A 21852-nucleotide genomic window follows, 5' to 3' on the forward strand; every position below is an offset into this window, starting at 1 on the left:
AGATGCTATAATAATCTCTCTTATCTGGCCAGTCCTACTCTGTTGAGTCTGTACATAGGCCTCTCCAGGTCCTTATAAATGTGCTTATTCCCTATGAAATCCATGTATGTTCCTATCCTGCTCTTCTACCAAGCAATTTTGTGTGTATATGTATTATATATATACATATATACAGATTTTACATCATTTTGTTTTGTTTCAATCATTTCAACACATAAAGGTCTATATCTGAAGTACTGTAAGAATAAGTCCTTTTTAAAGTTTGGAAACACAGCCCATAAGGGAGGTGAATTAAAGTAAGAACTCATTAGAAATTCAGCATGCAGTAAAGCATCATTCAAAGTATTTTTGCAGTTCCATTACATGAGAGAAAAAATGTCCCTTCACAGGGAAACAATCTAATTCACGAAAAGAATACACAACTGAATACTTCTTTCTGGACAATTTCCCTCTGTTCCTCCAACTGAAAGTAAAAATAATGCCAACCAGTCTCAAAGAATAAACAAAATATTAGAAACTTGCCATATGTTTCTGTGTTTAAAGAGAAACTATTTAATTCTTACATAATGAAGCATAAACAGCTGTTCAGCCAAATAAGCAAAACTCTGTATATAACCCGAGGGAGTATCTCTTCTTTTGGCTGCGTCCTCCTAGGTCTAGACACACATATTCAACATAAAACGCCTGCACAGCTAGCTAGTGTTTTCTGACTAATGACAATAACCCACCACTACCCAGAGCTTGTAGGTAAAGGCTCCCTTTCTCCCTTTAGAACACTGCCGGCCAATACTAGCGCTAAATAAAATCAGCTAAATATGATCCCGCTTCTCGTGTCACCGTCCCCACTGCTAGTGCTATTAGTAAGATGACCGAATCCACTCTTCTGTCTGTGCAGCCGTCAAGAAAATACTTGCTATTTTACACTCGCGAATTCCCCAACTACGTCTATTTGAAAATAGTGGTTTATATATGGGGGCAGAGCTGATAGAGGCCTGTTTTGTGCTTTTATTTAGGTTTCGGGGCTCCAGGTTATAACTCAACGCCCTCCCGTCAGCCAAAACGTCTAGAAGCTGGGCTGTAATTGCCATCCTTTCCCCAGTCCTGCAGTTCCACCTTACAGTTAGGTGGGCAGAAATGGTATGAAACAGAATACCCTTTCCTCGGCTTCTGGGTCGTGTAGAGGGGCTGCTGAGCCACTGAGCTCTGTCCCCTAATCCGGTTGGATGTGGACCCAGTCGGAGCCCCTCTTCGGTGGCAAGAACCGCCGTCAACCCGGGCGAAAGTCCAAAGTCTTCCACGGCCGACCCAGCGCAGCATGGGCGCCGCCATTGTAACGACAGGGTCTTGGTCAGGTGACTCAGCCACACTGTGCCGCGAGGCTTCCTGGGAAGCGTAGTTCCGGAAATGTATTAAAAAACGCTGTAGGCTCGGACCGGAAGACTACTACTCCCGGCGAGCGTGGTGATTCGAAGCCTGCCGGAACCCGGCAGAGAGGGGAGGGAAAGAGAACTAGAGGAGAGGGTGGGCGGGTTTCAGGGTGGGGAGGTGTGACTCCTTCTAGCGGGGAGTTGGAGAGGCTTGTGGCTCTGAGCGTGTGTATGAGTTTGAGTGTGAGCACTTGGTGCTTGGTGCCAAGAAGCGTTGCCGGGATTTTATAACCCAGTTAACCTTGCAAGGGGAAGTAAATGACCTTGACATCTCAGCAAAGACTTCCTGAGCCCCCAAACCTACTCCGTTGTATTCTATGTCTACTCTTCTACTTCGCTCAGCAATTTGTGCGTTAATGCAACAAATACTTATTTGCATGCCTACCGTAATGCCAGGCTCAGTTCTTAGGCACTGTAGTTACTGCAGAGATCAAGACAGTTAAGGCCCGCATGTTAATGGAGCTTACATTCTAAAGAAGGGAGACATACAGAAGTTAACAAAAATAAGATACTTCCATATAGGTAGTAAGTGCTATGTTTAAGCAGAGGTATTCAGAGAGAAACAACCCTAGATTGAATGTTCATGTACATTTTAACCTCCTTTTTATTATTAGCCAGTATCAGAAACACACTCCTTGTATGCTAGGAGCAGATACCATCGTCCCAGCAGACGTCCTTCATTTTCCTGCGTCAAAACTAATACTCCTTGTTAAAACTTGCCACCGATTTTTTGTATTTGAACACAGTCTAGAGTAGTCATTTAGCCACTCTCTATTTCATCATCCTACTTTGATTGTCCTCGTAGTGCTTTTGACTACCTGATGTTTATCTTCTATTTCCACAAATTCCTTGTCTGTCTTAACTCACTACAGTGCAAAGTAGGTTCCTCAAAAATATTTGTTGAATAAAGTAGGGCAGTGTGGAGAATGCATTTGACAAAGGATGGAGTGGATGCCCTTTGGAGCAGTAATTGTTTAGGGGAGAGATGATGAATTAGGATGGTGGCAGAGGCAAAGAGAAATGGATTTATTTGAAATAGATATGGGAAGTAAAATTGAAGGACTGTGGATTGGATATGATGGTGGAAGGCTAGGAGGAACAAGTAACTCCTGAATTTCTGGCTTGCATGACTGGCTCATGAGGTTATCCACCGAGATAAGGAAACCAGAAAAGGAACAGGTTTGCAAAGAAAACATATGAGTTTGGTTGCCTTGGAGACATTCAAGAGGAGGAATTGAGTAGACATCAGTGATGCCTAATTCTGAGTATAGAGCAGGGCAAGGGGAAAAACTGCGTATTTTGTATACTTCACATTGATAGGTTTTCAGTTATTGATCAATAATCCATTGATTAAATGGCTGTAACCTTTGATCTTTTCCTTTAATACTCTTAAATTGCATATCCATATGGAAGAAGGAAACTTTAGTTATTCTTGTTAAAATTGTCCTCATTTATTTTTTCTATCTTTTCTACTTTTTCATCCACTATCACTAATCTAAATTGCTACACCAGAAATATTGGTCATTTGACCAAGGATGAAAATGACAAAAATGACAGGGACTAGAAGGGAGTGGTGGAGACTTGTTCCAAAATTTCTCTCTAATTGTTGCACTTTAAGGTTCAGATGATTCTCTAGATCCTTTACTAGAGTCTTCCCTCTGAGTTTCCATGTTTTCCACCTTTACTCTAGGTAAGCTAGTTTTCTCTTTCTTATTTAGCTCCTCAGGTTTTTCTGGCCCAGACTGGGGTCAGGGGAGTTGCCTCTGAGCACAAAATGGCTTCAGTTTTGTTAGAACGACAGAGGAGAATGGAACCTTGTATCTCTAGCTAAAAAGAGAGGGAGACACTTGCTACCTCATTGCTGGTAATCGGCATCTTAGAAGGCAATTCACTCCATCATATGGAAGACTGGGAATGTTTTGAAAACCACCATAAGGGAGAGCAACACATTTAATGAAAATTCTAATCTTGTGGGTAAAACGCGCTATAAGGGAAGCTCATCTTTGTTTACGAAGCAGTATTATGCAGTAATAGGCTGTCGCCTCAAAGGCCCCACCCCACCACTAGAGGGAGATAAAAATCCTACGCATGTAAGTGTATTTGCTTCCTTTCACAAATGGAAACCGGCCAGTTTCCTGCATCTTATCTCTATCTAATCATTGCCCTTTCAAAAATCCTGTAGAACTAATCGTGGAAATAGAGACTTGTCAATAACCATCTCTTTGGCTCTCCTCTCCCTCAAGATTATTTGTCGTTTCCCGAAATACCTGTAGTTTTCCTTGTGAAAACAGGAGCGCTGTTTTCTGAGAGCTCCCCCTGCCTTGCTCCTTAGGTGGTCATACTCCCACCAAACCGCCTTCTGTGGGACCACTTCTAGCCTTCCTGCTGCATGCCAAATCTGATATCTGTCAGAACTATTACTGACAGACAGCTCTCTAGCTGCGAGAGCTATTTTGGTTGCACCAACAAGGTGGCTGTCATCTGGGAGACACAGAGATTTTCATTTTCAAGGAACTCAGAAGGTAGCTGGGCAGAGTTTCTAGCAAAAACAACGTTTTTCTTAGGGAGAGCCTCTCGGCTCTTATTTTATCCATAAAATTGATACACAGTACAAATAGATTTAGAACAGGTTTTTAAAAAGCTATGTAAAGCAGAGCAGAATTTCGAGTCGTTACTTACAAATGGCAATAGTTAGATGTGTCTAAAATAACATGCTTGGTTTTGTTTAGTGCTCTTCAGTGGGTCTTTGAATGTCAGAGTTGGAATAAACTGGTTCACCTCTGTATTTGACTCAAAACTATGAATAAAAACACATTGATTTCTGAACACAAGTTATTTTTTATCTCAAATATAAGTTGTGCTTAATTGTAATCATTCCCTTTCACTAGTTCACGATGGGGGAAATAATATGAAAACCCAACGTCCTAGGATAGATAGTTTCTTCTGTAAGGTAGGTACAATGTGAGGGGATAATACAGGTGGTTCTAAGTTTCTATTTTTTAAAAGAAATGCATAGTTTTGATAGAAACATTAAATTTGCAAGTAAAATGAAAAAGAGACAGTTTCCACTATCCTGGCACTGTATCTCGAAATCTATTTGTATACAGCTTTCCAGTTAAAATTGCATTAACTAATGTAGTCTTTGATTAACTACTTTTGTCCTGTGGAAACAAAGGCAATGCTTTAAAAGCATTTAGCAGGCTAATAAACAAAATGCCCCTTGTAGTCTAACAGAGCTGGAAGCAGATGGTTATCTTAGTATTTCTTAGCACAGTTGTGAGCTTGATCCCTGTCTTGGCTGTGAGTTTCTGTGTGTTCTATGGCTATGGAACTCAGCCTGCTGTCTTGAAACTTTATGCCACATGGGTAGAGATGGAAGATGGCTAGGTCAGTATATATTATCTTAAAAAAAGAGAAAGAAACCACAGCGGTAACAACAACAAAACCCACATAAGATGATGTACATATAACAGAAATTAATAGCATCATTTATGTTGCAACTAGAAGAGCTCCTGTTTTTGAGAAAGCATTCTGAAAACACGAAGTTCCTTCATAGAAAAAATACATTTTAAAATCCAGTTAGGTGTCATTAGGGGAAAAGAGAAAGACTGGGAATACATGCATGCCAAGCAATTGGGAAAACAGGATTCATTTCCTTTTATTTTACCATTAAAGTCTTGATTCTGATAAAATACTGATGCAGAGGGAACAATTGCTTTCTCTAAAAGATTGTTTCGCAGCAAAGAAATCTATAACTCCTTTTTCCTTTCCAGTGCAAGGAAATAGAACACCCTGTTCAATGTTCTTATAGAGATGAAGGGCCATATGGGGAAGATGAGGCCAGCACATTGTTGCTATTATGCCTGGACTATAAACTAGAAGTTCTCTATGGTCTTCCTTCTTCTATCTAATCTCAGGGAATGGTTTGGATGGTTTGCACTTTCCCAGGTGTTTTCTAGAAATTTCTAGAAATCTGTCTACTCCCTCAGAGCCAACAAGAATGATGTATGAAAAAGAAGCTTCACTTCCATACATCCTTTGCTTCATGATGTACTTGAAAGAAGATACTCCTGAGTTGTAAGTAATGGGTGGTAGAACACGTTAAACTCCATGTTTCTATAAACTATGTTTTTGCATGTGGTCATATCCCTCTATGTACTAAGAAGTTCTCTCTTTTGTGTTTTGGAATTGGATATTTGGCCTTCAAAGTTAGAGAGCTTGTACACACACTACACACACACACACACATCACCACACACACACTTCTAAGCAGTATCTTAATTCAGGAGCTCCAATAATAGGAACTTTTAGGTTTCAGAACAGATGATGTTTTTGTATGTCAGATGGTTATCCTGATTTTAAGCCTAAAGATGTTGAAAAGTATGGCGTTAAAGAACTCCACCACCAAGACACGTGGACTTTGATGAGACCTTTCAGTGAATGAACTCCTACTTGCTAATTGAAGGGAAGATGTATCAGAGTCCATCAGCGTGGTACAGAAGAGAACTGAAGAGCTTATCTTACACATCCTGCCAGGTAATTGGTGTCATCACCTGTGTGTATCTGAACTGGTATTTCTGTATCTAGGCCACCCTTGAACCAAGAATGGATGGACTGCACAAAGCAATAAAGGCTGAACTCATGTTGGTGGCAGAGCCTTCAGGGCTCACCACAGTTTAATGTATAGCAGTTGAGAAGAAATTTAGTGCTCCATGAAGAAGTGCCAGATTGAATTAAAATCAAGCAACAATCAGATGAAACAACCACTGAGATAAATGGGCAGAGAGAGAGAGAGACAGAGAGAGAATTCCCAAGGATTCATGAATACTAATTAGGGAAAGACCAGCACACACATTATTCATGTCTCTTTGGAGTCTGAGTCTAGATTCTAATTTAACAATACGATTTTGATGACTTGGCCTAGCAGTGATTTCAGTTGGTGTGAATTCCACACTTACATCAGCTTGGCTACTAAAAGGCATTTTCGTCCCCTCACATATGGTAAGAATGAAGACAAATGGTGTTAAGAATGGGACTGGGTATTGTGTTTTTCAAAAGACAAAAGAAAGTAAGAATATGTAAAATGCCTCTCTAGCAAAGAGGAGGTTTTCTAGCCCAATATTCTGTTTGTGTTCATTCCCTATAGCTGTTATCTTTCTTTCGCCTGCTGTAGCATGCTGGTATGATGTCTTTGGGAAACATTTTGTAGTACTTCAGAGAACGATGAATTTTAACATTTTACATGAATTTATTAAATAAATGCATTATCTTCTACTTATTGCATTGAAATACAGAATCTCATGAAATGTTCTCATCGTTTATGAGGGCTGTTTGACATTTCACAGTCTCTTAGAATTTAGTGTCTTCAGCAAATGTCAAAATGAAAAATCTTGAGTTTAGGAAAGAAAACATTTGCCTTGCTTAGTTCTTTAGGCCAGTGGTGCCCAACCTTTTTGGAACCAGGGACCAGTTTCGTGGAAGACAATTTTTCTTTTTCTTTTTATTTTTTTGAGACGGAGTCTCGCTCTGTCGCCCAGGCTGGAGTGCAGTGGCCGGATCTCAGCTCACTGCAAGCTCCACCTCCCGGGTTTATGCCATTTTCCTGCCTCAGCCTCCCGAGTAGCTGGGACTACAGGCGCCCACCACCTCGCCCGGCTAGTTTTTTGTATTTTTTTTTTAGTAGAGATGGGGTTTCACTGTGTTAGCCAGGATGGTCTCGATCTCCGGACCTCGTGATCCGCCTGTCTCGGCCTCCCAAAGTGCTGGGATTACAGGCTTGAGCCACCGCACCCGGCCAAAGACAATTTTTCTAAGGACTCGGGGGGGGCGGTGGAGTAATGGTTTTGGGATGATTCAAGTGCATTACATTTATTGTCTACTTTATTTCTATTATTATTATTACATTGTAATATGTAATGAAATAATTATACAACTCACCATAATGTAGAATCAGTGGAAGCCCTGAGCTTGTTTTTCTATAGCTAGACAATCCCATCTAGGGGTGATGGGAGATGGTGACAGATCATTAGGCATTAGATTCTCATAAGGAGCATGCAACCTAGATCCCTTGCTCGTGCAGTTCACAGTAGGGTTTGTGCTCCTATGAGAATGTAATGCCGCTGCTGGTCTGACAGGAGGCACAGCTCAGGTGGAAATGGAGTGATGGGGAGTGGCTGTAAATACAGATGAAGCTTCTCTTACTCGCCTGCCGCTCACCTCCTGCTGTGTGACCCAGTTCCTAACATGCCACGAACAAGTATTGGTCAATAGTCCAGGGGTTGGGGACCCCTACCCTAGACCAGCCATCATTTTAGGTACCTGAGGCCCTTTTCTTGGAATCTATGACTAGAGGAAATTAGCTGCTATATAACCATTCCTCTTATAGCAATTCTGGTTACTTCTCCAAGGAAGATCAAGAATATTTTGCAACTGGCCTACATTGTTTATTAACTCTTTCTAGAAACTTCTACTAGGCTTATCCTTATGCCCTTGTGTTCTCTTTAGCCAACAGAGATATAAGGTATCACTTATTTCAAAGTGATAATATCCTTTTGCATTGGTTTTATTGTGCAGTGGATCAGATGAACTGTGGTTCTCACTGTGTAAGTTAATAGAAGTTGTCCATGAACTCGAAAAATAACATTGAGTATGTGTTTTGGGTTGGAATTCTATGCCGCCATTTAATCAAATGTTGTGTTTACTCTTTCTTCTTTCAGAAAATACTGTAACTCATTTTCAATTGTCAAGAAATGGCAAGCACAGAAATGGTAATTTTCACTCTGCATGAAATACAATGTGGCCAGGCAGGCCAAATTACAGAAAATCAATTAGTTCCTGTTACAAGAGTCATGTATCTGAGGTCTTGTTCTGTCTCTGGTTACTGTAGCTAATGTCCATTTCTCTCCAAAGGAATTCTTAGGAGAAAATCAACCAAAGACTTTTTTACTAGAGCAAAAACCTGTAGGACCTAGACATTTAATCTTTGTCAATTAAGATAGAGACAGAAATAAATTTCTTTCTCAAATCACTTCCTCTCTTCCTGTACTTTTAAACCACACACTCTTGAAAGAGACGTTATCATTTAGTTTCTGAGGCCTAAAATTTTCAAATACTACTTCTATATTATGCTATCTATGCCTTTTTGTACAAGGTAAAGACCATAATGCTTCTCAAGCATGTGATTTCACATAAATCGGATCTATGTCATGAACTCTTTTCTTGATCTAAATCAACTAACAAATTCAGTTGAACGAATATATCTAGGCCCAAAGTTTGTATTATTCATGATGGTCCTGTTTCATAGATTTACAGTTGCACATGCCTTCTGGGAAGAAAACACTGGCCCCAGATTTCCTCACTTTTCTCTTTTATATGCTTTTAAAGGAGAGCTTTTGTTTCAAAGATTCATTTTGGTGTCAGATAACTTCTTGAGTTACACCTAGGGAAACCCAAGACATCTAAAAATAGGAGCAACATTTTTTTTGTAAAGATAAACAACATTAATTACTGTTTCAGAATATTACTGATTCCATTTTCCTTATCATAGAACAAGGCAGCCATAATCAAGAAAATCTTCAATTAGCATTAAAGGTTGCACTTGTACTAAATTCACACTTAAAGCACAGATGTAGAAGGATTGTTTTAAAGTGTTGTTAAGACACATAAAACTTGTGGTAAGCCAAGTTATAACTCTTATGTTCTCCGGGGCCTATAATTAATTTTTAAAAAATCAAAACACTTTTAAAAATAGTCTCATGCATTGAATTCCAGCATGCTGCTACTTTTATGTAGAGGGATTTCTGTAAAATGCGAGTTTATTTGTAGATTGCAAGTGACTCAACGATGTTACAATATAAAAGAAAATGATACTCTAGAGTCTTTGTTTGGGGATGTTAGGGCCTGTCTTGGAATACTCAGTTCACTCAGAGGAGTGCTTTTAATCTGAAGCAAAAGAAATTTCATAAACTGAAATTGTTGGCCAGATGGAATTTCCTGATTAATTTTTTAGTGTTTGGTATTAAACATAATAATAAAAAGGGGAGTTCTGAGAGTAAACCCAATTAACATTTCACAAAATTTATTGCTCTAAATATGGCTTACCTTTTATTTCATATCTTCCTGGATAACCTGCCTGTACCTTGAAAAACTTAACTGGTCAACTTCTCTCCCTCCTTCCCTTGCATTGCTTCCATTTCTTTGTCATTTAACTTTCTTTTCTTTTTTGTACTCTATTCATTGAGTCCTTGCAAGGCTACAGGCACCCTTCCGGTGCCTACGTTGTCCTATTCTTTATGGACCTTGGTAGAAAGAATATTTGTAACAGTTTGTAATATTAAGTCCTGCTGCTAGAATGCTGTCCCTCTTGTTGTACAAGAGACTCTTAATACCATCTGTAATCATAGACTGGCTTGCACTTGATAAAACTAGTCTTTGTCATGTTGAGAGCAAAGGTGGACATTCTCCCTATATTTTATTTTCCTATTTATTACTTTTCTATGGTAGGTGGATATTCCCATTCACACTAGATATATATATATATACACACACACACACATATATATACACACACATATATATATTCATCGGATATGTGGGGATTGGAGAAACAACTTTTTGAAAATAAAATTTATCCTACCAGACTGAGATTTTTGGAGGGCAAGAACCATATTGTCCATGATTCAGTGTCCTTTCAGTTCTCAGGGCTATACCAGCTGTGCTGGCCATCATCTACCCACCGCTCCTGGTAACTGTTTTCCCGTCCCCACTGAAACCCATCCACATGGCTATGTTAAGGACTGCCAAACTGAGCTAGTACTCCATGCCGGGGCTAGCTACATTATTTGTGAAATTCAATGTAAAATTAAAATGCAAGATAATGTGTTCAAAAATTATTAAGAATTTCTAGATGGCAGAAGCATTATGCCAAACATAAGACCCTTCTAAGTCAGGTCGCTGTGCAACCACACAGGTTTCATGCCCAGCTGTGCTGACCTTCCCACCTCCCACACCAGCCATGGTTTATCGAGTGCTAGGGGAAGAGAATATCTAACGCAGGTAAAACCAGAGACCTTTCTGGTTGGTTTGTTTGTACCAGAACTAAGAAAAAAAATATCCCAGTTGGATAAAACTGGGGACCTATCAGCTGGCTTGCTTTCAGCCTTGTGATGAATGCCATTGATGGGCTGAACACACATCGTTTCATTGTATCTCAGACATGTGCTGGCAATGGTCCAAATATCATCTAAGGTACTAACAGTTTGCTAGTCTTTCTGTTGACCTGCAACTTACTGTCCACTAGCTTTGAGGTCCTGGAAGCTGGAACAGATAACCTCTTGAGCATTTTCCATTTCTGTAGTTCTCTGAGCCTATGACCAGATTCTGCAAAATGAACCTAATCTATAGCCATACATGTGTAAAAATGCAAAAGAGTTCGTGATCTTTCATTTTTCTTGGGTAAGGTTCATGGAACAGTCAATTGCTTAGATCTTGATAGTGTAGTGGCCACTAAGATAAAAACAAAATGAAACAACAAAACAAAAATAACCTATTTAAAGCTACCTTTTAAAGCTAACCATCAGTCAAGGCAATTTGTTAGCATTCCTACTGCAAGATGATTCTGAGTGCTTCCTTAGGGGAAAACCGCTTAAGGTCTAAGGATCTCATGCCCCAGGGAACCTCCATCTTTGCAGTTTCAGTCTCTTTCTCCTTTTCCCAATAGTACAACTCCCAATAATTTTCTCAAAGAGGATTTACAAAACTCTGGTAAATGAGTAAAGATTGGCTCCTGGCAGACCTCTTGACTGGCATTCTTCAGGGAGCTAGCTTTACAGGGCAACTTTAGGGGCAGGACACAGTCAGTGTTCATAGACTAGCACCTGGGCTTTGGTATTTTCTGAGTTTTTTCTATTACCCTATTAGACTCTTCAAGGAAAGAAAGATCAAGGTAAATCGAAGCTCTTACATGAAATTCAAATTTAACAAGTGATTACTTCCCAAGTTATACACAGAAACTTGGGAGGAAATTAGCTGGGTATTGTGTTATGTCAAGTATTTTATAATAAAGATGTGTACAGATGGAAATCTATTCTAGCCAGGTGTGGTGGCTCACGCTTGTAATCCCAACGCTTTGGGAGCCTGAAGCTGGTGGATCACTTGAGCGCAGGAGTTTGAGACTAGCCTGGGCAACGTTAGTGAAACCCCACCTCTACAAAAAGCTAAAAAATTAGCTGGATGTGGTGGCCTGTGGTCTCAGCTACTCCGGAGGTTGAGGTGGGAGAATCACTTGAGCCCATGAGGCAGAAGTTGTGGTGAGTTGAGAATGTGCCACTGCACTCCAGCATAAGCGACAGAGCAAGACCTTGTCTCAAAAAGCAAAACGAAACAAAAAGAAATATAGTCCAATGAGAAATGAATAATTTCTCAAAATATACCTAAAATTTAGGGTCATAGATGCAGAGCACTTGTTGCAGAATAATATTTAGGCAAATCATTGTCCCTGGGAAGATTTTGTTTTTAAAAATATCACCTCTCTGTCAATTTATAGATGAAGATGCTGGATCCCAGCATGGAGAAAATTCGTATTTTCCCAGTGTGTATCTAGAGCTATCCAGACCCTTTTGTCTCTAATCCTGACTGGATTAATATCCAGAGCTCTGCTTTTGTACACTGCCTGAGGTAAGAAATCGATATGTGTCATGATGATGACTTTACTCTTACATTAATATATTTTTTGTCCTTTCAGTTGAATACACTTTAGCCTTTTATCTCCTAAGTAAAAACAGGATAAAGCCAAGGTAAGAGCTGTAAGACTGGAAGTGAGAGCAAGCCTGCAAAGATAGTCCCCAAGGGAAGGCTCTTCTACAAATGTCCAGAAGATTATGTCCATATGTCTTTCTGGAACTGTTGCCAAGATAGTCACAGGATCAAAATTACTTCTTTGTGGCCATTATGCAGTGTCACATCTTACAGAGCCAAAGGAATAAATTCCAGATATACAGAACACACGTCTCTTCAGCCTCTCTCTCAGGCAGGCTGTCGACTGCAGCATTAATGCACAAATCAAAAAAGGCAGCCAGAGCCTGAAGACTTTCTGCTAGCCTATTCCTTACTGTCCACCTTCCTAATGCACTGGAGTGAAAAACCTACAGGCAGGCCCTTGTCCTTCACACTGTGTGCTCCCATGCTGGCATTCCCAGGCTAGAAAAAAGGAAAAAAAAAAAAAAAAAAAAAAAGCAAGGGAGGGAAGAGAAAACAGAGGGGAGAGATTTTATCTAGTAAAAAGCCATATTTTCAGGAACACTTTAGTAGAGGACCTACCACAAAAATTTGACTTGTACTCCTGTCTCTTAACTGGCCAGGAAAGCATACTCTAAATACCACTCCTCCTTCTTCTCAGTGTCCCTCTCTTTATCTTCCTCCCTGATGGTCTGTCCTCCACAGCTGAATGCTTCTGAGTGTTTTCACTCTTAGAAACAGTATGATTCCTGTCAAACCACAGCTTAAACTTTACAGAAAAGCTCTTGAGCTTTCATTCCTGTAACCAAGATCAGCGATCTGTCATGTACAGTGGCATTTCCAACTGACTGCTAGAAATCTCCACCTTGATGCCCTGCCAGCACCTTGAAATTGACACGTCCACAATCTCAGCATCTTCCCTCCTGAAAGAAATGTTCTTTCCCTGGACTTTTTTTTTTTTTCTGTTAATGACAAATCACTCTCTCAGTCATTCCAGCCTCAAACTTTGAAATTATATCTGATTACTCAATGATATTATCACATGTTTTCAGTGATCACCAGGTTTCTAGAATGGTGGCTAAGTGGAAGTGATGCCACCATGAAAAAATAAGCAGATGTGTGGAAGAAGATATTAATTGCAATTTTGGACATTGGATTTGAGATGTCAGTGAGACGTCTAAGTATGCAGGGCTAGTGGAAAATACCAGTCTGAAAGTCAAGAAGTCTGGACTGAAAAGGTAAGTTTGAGAGTCATCAGATCAGTGGTAGTGAAGACATGAGAGTGATGGAATGATGGAGTTACCCATAACAGGGGTGGAGGGCGTAATATGTTTTAAAAGTTTTTAGTAGATACATTTGTTTATTTATTTCTTGGGAGCAAACACGAGGTTTCTGGATCAGAGGCAGAGTTATAACCATGTGGGTTCCCCACATTCCATTCTCCCATTTTAGGGTAATGGGATGACCAGATGTTGCTCTACATATGCAAAGAAATTTTTTTTCATTATAGAAGAGAAATTCTAAAATTATGGATCTGGGAATCAGTCACAAAGTTTTCTTGCATGTTTTCCCCTAGACATCTTACAGTTTTAGGTTTTACATTTTGGTCTATAATATACATGAGTTAATTTTTGTATATGGTGTGAGGTATGGATCAATGTTCTTTTAAAAAAATAGATATTCAATTGTTCAGCATCATTTGAAGGAAAGACTATCATGTCTCCACTGAATTGCCTTTGCACCATTGTAAAAAAAAAAAATCAGTTGTTTGTGTATACATAGATCTATTTCTGGATTCTCCATTTTATTCCATTGATTTATATGTCTATCTTTCCACCAATACAATACTGTGTTAACTATCATATCTTTATTATAAACCTTGGTATTGGTTAATGTTCATTCTTTAACTGCGTTTTTCATTTTCAAATTCATTTTGGCTATCCCTAGCTTTTCCATTTATATTTAAGAATCAACTTGCTAATTTCTGCCAAAAAAAACCTTGCTGGGGTTTTGATTGAGATTGCATTGAATCTGTAGATTAATTTGGGGAGAACTGATATTTTAACAATTTGAGTCGTGTTTAATTTATTGAGTTCTTTCCATTTAGTTCTCTAATTTCTCTCAGCAATATTTTATAGTTTTGAGTGTATTTGTATTACACAATTCTGTCAGATTTATCTCTAATTACATTATTTTTGGTGCTATTATAAATGGCATTGCTTTAAATTTTCAATTTCTAATTGTTTATGAGTTCATAGAAATATAGTTGATTTTTTATATTGAAATGTATTGTGTAACCTTGCTGAAAACACTTATTCATTCTTTGATTTTTTTGGTAGATTCCATCAGATTTTTTGCATGGACAATCATGTTGTCTTCAAGTAAAATGAGTTTTACTTATTATTTTAAGGTCTAGATGCATTTTTGTCTTGGTTTATTGCACTGACTAGAACCTTCAGGACAAGGTTAAATAGAAATGGTGAGAATGCACATTCCTACTTTGTTCTTAATGTTAAGGGGAAAGTATGCTTTTGTATACTTACCTCTATAGTTGCCAGTTCTGGCACTCCTTGCTCCCTTGTGTGTATATATACATATCTTTTCGTTTGTTATCAGTTGCTTTTTGCCTAAAGAAATTCCTTTAACATTTCTTATATGCAAGTCTGCTGCTGATGAATTATTGTAGCATTTGTATGTGTACAAAAGTCTTTATTTTACTTTCATTATTAAATACTTTTCGTTTTGGTTGTATGTAGAATTCTAGATTGACAGCTAGTTTGTTTTTATTTCTTTTAAAGACATTGCTCCAATATCTTCTTACTTCCATTGTTTCAGACAAGAAATCAGTTGTAGTCCTTATCATTGTTTTTCTGTGAATAATGTCTTTTCTCTCTGGCTGCTTGTAGGATCTTCTCTTTATCACTGACTTTAATCAATTTTGTTTGATGTGCCTTGTGCTTAAGATTTGTTTAGTTCTGGCTGGGTGTGGTGGCTCAAGCCTGTAATCCCAGCACTTTGGGAGGCCAAGACGGATGGATCACGAGGTCAGGAGATTGAGACCATCCTGGCTAACCTGGTGAAACCCCGTCTCTACTAAAAAATACAAAAAAACTAGCCAGGCGAGGTGGCGGGCGCCTGTAGTCCCAGCTATTGGGGAGGCTGAGGCAGGAGAATGGCATTAACCCGGGAGACGGAGCTTGCAGTGAGCCAAGATCCGGCCACTGCACTCCAGCCTGGGTGGCAGAGCTAGACTCCATCTCAAAAAAAAAAAAAAAGATTTGTTTAGCTCTATATCTATGGATTTATAGGTTTCTCCAAAAGTGGAAAATTTTCAGTGATTATTTTATCAAACATTTTTTCTGGCCTCCTCCTCCCTCATGCCCTTCAGGGACTCCAATTTCGTATATATTAGGCTTCTTAAAGTTATCCCACAGCTTAATGAGGGTTTTTTAATTTTTAAAATTTCTGTATGTTTTTATTTGAATAGTTTCTATTGCTGTATCTTCAAGTTCAGTAATCTTTTTTTTTTTCTGCAATGTTTCATCTGCCATGAGTACCATACAGTGTATTTTTCATCTCAGATATACCTTTCACAGTGAGGTCTGTGAAGGAAGAAGCACATTCACCAGGTAGACATTCAGGATCCAAATTAACTTTTCCAAAGTGGGTGTTTGGGACTTATTCTCTTTGTGCATTTGCTGACCCTCCCTTTTTTCAATAATAATTTTTATCCATGTTATGCATAGTTTAATAAGTTAGATAGTTTCTTAAGGTATATATGTTAGTTAGAATTAGTTTCATCTGTATTTAACAGAAACTCCAAATAACAGGGTCTTAAATACATAAAGCTTACTCATTCATAATAAAAGCTGTTGCGTGCTAGTCAGTCCTGGGCTTGTTTGGCAGTTCCTGAAGTTATTGGAATCATAGGCTCCTTCTACCTTTCTGTTTCTCCATCCTTAGTCCGATAAGCTCCAGTCACTCATGTCTGCATTCCAGGCAGCGGGAAGATGAAAAGAGGGAAAGACAAAGGGGCATGTCTATCTGATAACTTCTGCTTACATCTCATTGGCCAGAATAAAGTCCCATTGCCACATCCAGCTGCAAGAGCACCTGAGAAGCATGGATTTTTATCTAAGCCTACTGCTGTTATGAGTAAAATTGGGGTTTTATTACCAAGAACAAAGGGAAGAAGGCATCATTTCTAAGAAGGACTCCTGAGCCATCTTCCTTCTCACTCTAACTGTACTCCCTACAGGCAACAACTTTTAGCTCTTTTAACTGTTTTTCCTAGGATTTATTTCATATTCAGACAACAACAACATTGTGCTGCTAATTCATTATTTCCTTATTTTAAATAGGATGAAATGAGGATTTTGCCTCTCTTGTACCCTTATTCCCATACCACTTTCACTTCCCTTCACCCATTTTTCCAAAATAATTGTCATAATTTTATTCACTCAATGTTTATATTTTTATGATCATGTTAATATTATTCAAAGCTGAGTCATGTAGTATACTGTAATTTATTTATTTATTTATTTTTTTTTTTTTTTTTGAGGTGGAGTCTCACTCTGTCGCCCGGGCTGGAGTGCAGTGGCCGGATCTCAGCTCACTGCAAGCTCCACCTCCCGGGTTTAAGCCATTCTCCTGCCTCAGCCTCCCGAGTAGCTGGGACTCCAGGCGCCCGCCACCTCGCCCGGCTAGTTTTTTGTATTTTTTAGTAGAGACGGGGTTTCACCGTGTTAGCCAGGATGGTCTCCATCTCCTGACCTCGTGATCCGCCCGTCTCGGCCTCCCAAAGTGCTGGGATTACAGGCTTGAGCCACCATGCCCGGCCAGTATACTGTAATTTAAAAAAATATTTTTATTTGCTTAGTTTTATATGTCTCTAGTTTATTCCTGAGCTTTTAATTTAAGTATACATTGCTTCTCAGTACCGTCAAATTTGTTTACCAATTTCGTCTTCATTTGAGGGACATGCTTCTGTATCCCTTTGTTTCTTTTAGTTCTGACCTGGAATATCTGCTCTCTGGTCTTGATATATAACTGTCTTCCTGAGCAATCTCATCATCCTCACCCTGGGGATTCCCTTCACTCCTTGCATGTGTTGGGTCTCCTATTTCCTTGTTCCCATCTTATATCTTCATTTTTTGTTTGTTCTCTTGTTTTGGTAAGGCACATTCTCTAGTAGCTTCCAGAGAACAGACACATTGAAAGTAACTGTTTTTGAAATATGTATCTGAAAACCTCTTAATTCTAGCCTCATACTTGATTGATAATTTGGATGATTTTAGAATTCTAGAGTGGAAATAATTTTCCCCAGAATTAAAAACAGATTTTTTTCTCCTAGATGTTTTAAGCCATTAGAGTTTTTCTTCATTAGTGTTCCTTTTGAAAAGTGCTATGTCACTCTGCTTTCCAGTCCTTTTATGTCACCTGGTTTTTTTCTTCTTGGGATGTTTTTAAAATCTTCTTTTTATTCCTGGTGTTCTCAAATTTCATAACAGTGTCAATTTATGTGGATCTTGTTTTCATATACTGAGCTGGACATTTCGTTGACCAGCTCAACCTGAAAATTTATAACTTTAAGGTCTGGAAAAAATTTTGAATTATTTCCCTGGTAATTTCTTCCTGTCTGTTCTCTTTCCAGAGTTCCTACTATTTGGATGTTGAGCCTCCTAGACTGATCTTTTCTCTCAGTATCTTTGATACTGTGGCTTTATGCTTTGTTTTATGAATTTCTGTCATTTTAACATAATTTTAAGAAGTAACAGTAAATGCATATGTCCAGTCCTCTGCATTTAACTGGAATCCTCTGATCTCTTTTCAGATACTTTACTGCAAGTAAGGAAACTATTGTAGAAATCCATATGCCATGACTGAGATGAGCACCAGGTTTTTTTTTTTTTTTTTTTTTCCTGGTCTGATTCGCCCACTTATCAAACTCTTTAGGATATTTACACAAAGTAGAAACAAAGGCAAGTAAATGAAAGTAGAGCAGGACCAGGTGCAAGCCCCTTGGGCACATTATCCACCTTCGCTACCGCTAGGTTTACTCATTTCAGAGATGAAGGCCAATAATACCCACTTTTTATAGCTCAGGCTTGTCATGATGAACAAATGAGGGCATGTAAATGAAGATTTTTGGAAAGATATGTAGTGGCATATAAATGTGAAAGATTATAATTCTCCAAAAGGAACATAGAACTTCCTGATGAATGCTCAATTAGAACATGCTGTTGCTCTTTTTGGCCAAGGGAAAAATTAAGGCAAGAATCCAGTAAGATAGTAGCAAGATCAGTGGAAAGGAAGATCACAGAGGAAGCTCTGGGTAGTGGATGGAGTGGGGGCCTTTCAGACAGACAGACAGGATTCACACCCTGATTTCAGGACTTACTGGATCATCCATAAAGTATCCTTTTCTTCAAAATGAGCAAAATAATACCTACCTTGTAGTGTTGCTTTAAGGAACAGACTTGCAGAGACAAAAATAAATGTAAAGCCCTTGGTACAGATGGCAACCAATAAATAGTAGCAACTATCAGTGGTTAGGCTCACTGGCTCTGGAGTCAAGCTGTCTGGGTTCTGTCCCATTCTGCCATTTATGAGTCAAGTGATTTGAGGACAAATGACTCAACCTCCCTGTATCTCTTTCCTCATCTGTAAGATGGGACAGTAACATTAGCCACCTCATCTAGTGGTTGTGAATCTTAAATATGTTAATGGAAAGTATCTATAATAGAGCCCTGACACATAAAAATCAGTGCTTAATAAAATTTAGCTATTATGATTGTTGTTAGCTTATAAACATAGTAATTATTTCAACCATGCATTGAGTCATCATTCAGAGTCCAAATGAAGTTGCAATTTAATTTGTGTGCTGTCTTAGTCTGTTTGGGCTGCTACAACAAAATACCTTAGACTGGGCAATTTGTAAACAAAGATTTATTGCTTACAGTTCTGGAGGCTGGGAAGTCTAAGATCAAGGTACCAGCAGATTCAGTGTCTGGTGAGGACCCATTCCTCATGGATGATGCCTTCTATGTGTCCTCACATGGTAGAGGGGTTAAACAAGCTCCTTTCAGCCCCTTTTGTAAGGGCACTAATCCCATTCATGAGGGTGGAACTCTTATGACCTAATTGCCTTCCAAAGGCCTAACCTGTTAATACCATCACCTTGGGGGTTAGGTTTCAACACGTGGATTTAGGGGGGATGCAATTATTCAGATCAGCATGTGGTACAGTAAATTTGCACATAATAAATAAATAGAAGTTACTTGTCCTAAGGTCAGGTGGCTCATTATCTAAAGGGCCTCCAGTTCTCTGTTCCTGGTCCCATAGGTCCTTAAACCAGGGCTGGGGTGAGAACATTTGAATATGTTCTGATGTCAGGGCTCTGAGCCAAGTCTGATTCTGAAAAGAAAAGGCCCTAAATTGAAAAACAGCAAAGGGAAGAAAGATCAACTATCTCTAAATCAGCCTTCCAGATTTCATGGGCATCACCAAATAGCTTCAGACACGATGGCCTTTCCGTTTGATGCAAAAACTGAGATCTTATAGAACCTATTGAATCTTGCCTTCCTAACTTGAGATATCCATATACCAGCTGGCTATTCCACACAGTGACTGGATGGACTATGGAGATCTCCTAAGCCAGGGGTCCCCAACCCCCAGGCGGCAGACTGGTACCAGTCTATGACCCATTAGGAATCAGACTTCACAGCAAGAGGCTAGTGACCGTTACCGTCTGAGCTCCACCTCCTGTCAGATCAGCTGTGGCATTAAGTTCTCGTAGGAACATGAACCCTATTGTGAACTGCGCATGCAAGGGATCTCGGTTGCGTGCTCCTTATGAGACTCTAATGGCTAATGATCTGAGGTGGAACAGTTTCCTCATGAAACCACCCCCTGACACACCTCCAGCCCGGTCCGTGGAAAATTTGTCTTCCACAAAATGGGTCCCTGGTGCCAAAAAAGTTGGGGACTGCTGCTCTAAGCTTCATCAGGCTGCAGAGCTACTCAGTGCCTCCGCACTGGGCTGCCAGCTCTACACTCTGGCATGGTTCCAAATTATAAGGATGGCAGCATTGCCCAAGCACTCAATGACTATTTTGTTGAATGAATAATCAGTGGAGGAGGAGGTAATATACTGAGTATGTATGCGTTCCTAGCATATCATATATCTGCTATATCAAGGCAATATCTAGCTTATGGTTTTAAAGGTGATATGTAGAGTTTGCTCCCCTACCCTAAGCTCATGGCACTTGCACTGTAGTGGGTGTTGTGTTTGTGCCTGCTTTAAAAAACTGTGAACCCCTCAAAGGCAAGGGACTTATTTGTTATCTGGGTAATTTGAGAAATGGATGAATGAATGAATTTATCATTAGGCAAATATTTGTTCAGCTCCAAGCAATGATCTAGAGATATAACAGTGCTCAAGACAAATGAGGTCTGTGAGCTCATGGAGCTTACATTTTAGAGAGGGGGGCAAGCTGCAAACGAATAAATGAACAAGGTAATTTCAGATAGTGAAAGCCAAGAAAATCCCTCATAAATTCTATCAGTGCAAACTTTTTGGCATTTTCTTATAAGGAAAACACAGTATTTAATTTGGCCCTGAGTGCCTTCTCTGTGCAACAGATCTCTACAGAGGAAAGAAGGATAGACTGCAAGGATTTATCTAAATTACTAAACTGTAATGATCTAGTTCTCCAAAATGAGACAAGCAGCAGCACTGCTTAAGTGTTTTAACTTGGCCTGCAATTTGCTAATCAGAGGCTGGAGGTGACATGCCATAAAACTGCACAGGCTTTTAACTGATAGGTTTACAGAAGGTTCACAGCAAATCTGTGCCCTGTAATTGAAAGTTTAAAGGCACAAATCTCAGGTCATTTGAATAAAAAAGCTCAATACTCCTATCTTTTCTATCTTCTAAAAACGGAAGGAAAACATGTGTCAGAAATAAACTGATATAGGTCCATAACTCCCAGTGAAGAAAAAATTGAGAGCTATTAACAACCAAGTCCTTACTTAGGTAGCCACAGCACTTTTAACTTGTAGGTGTGGAGAGGAAAAAATTCTTTCTTAAACACATAATAAACATATTTTGAAGATACTGTTCTACCTTGTCTACATGATAAAAAGCGAAACAAACTTAATTAGCCTAGACCAAATTTCGCCCTGATGCACATAGATAACTCCCACTGTGATGATTATGCAAAAGCCAAGGTGATATTTGGATCTCAGAATAATGTGTGTTTTTCCAAGGGCAGAAGTTGATCTTTAACACGTATGCGTGTAATAATCTCCACCTGTGGCTTCACAAAAACTTATGTTTTAGGGGTTCCTGTGATGGTGCTGGTGGTGGGAGCTTCTGGTCCTCTGTGATTAGTTAGTAGTCTGTTGGTGGCCAGGAAATGGGACAAACAGCAACTGCGGCCATGAAACAGACACACTGTCAACGAGGGTCTACCCCACCAGTGCTTCCCTCCACTAGCATTGCTTAGTTTTCTTTCTTTTTTTTTTTTTTTTTTTTTTTTGAGACGGAGTCTTGCTGTGTCGCCCAGGCTGGAGTGCAGTGGCCAGATCTCAGCTCACTGCAAGCTCCGCCTCTCGGGTTTACGCTATTCTCCTGCCTCAGCCTCCCGAGTAGCTAGGACTACAGGCGCCCGCCACCTCGCCGGGCTAG

At 39.4% G+C, this 21852-nt stretch overlaps 1 protein-coding gene across 1 annotated transcript in view; it reads right to left on the reverse strand.

Annotated features, from left to right (window-relative positions):
* The window catches only part of GATB (glutamyl-tRNA amidotransferase subunit B), an 83578-nt gene extending 82216 nt beyond the window's left edge, over window positions 1-1362 (reverse strand). Inside the window, 1 exon segment of the mRNA XM_010372512.1 lies at window positions 1154-1362. Within this exon segment, the coding sequence (XP_010370814.1) occupies window positions 1154-1329 (176 nt within the window). The 5' untranslated portion in view covers window positions 1330-1362.
* Window positions 1363-21852: the final 20490 nt, after the last annotated feature.

The sequence above is a fragment of the Rhinopithecus roxellana genome, chromosome 2, assembly GCF_007565055.1.
Source record: "Rhinopithecus roxellana isolate Shanxi Qingling chromosome 2, ASM756505v1, whole genome shotgun sequence".
NCBI lineage: Eukaryota > Metazoa > Chordata > Mammalia > Primates > Cercopithecidae > Rhinopithecus > Rhinopithecus roxellana.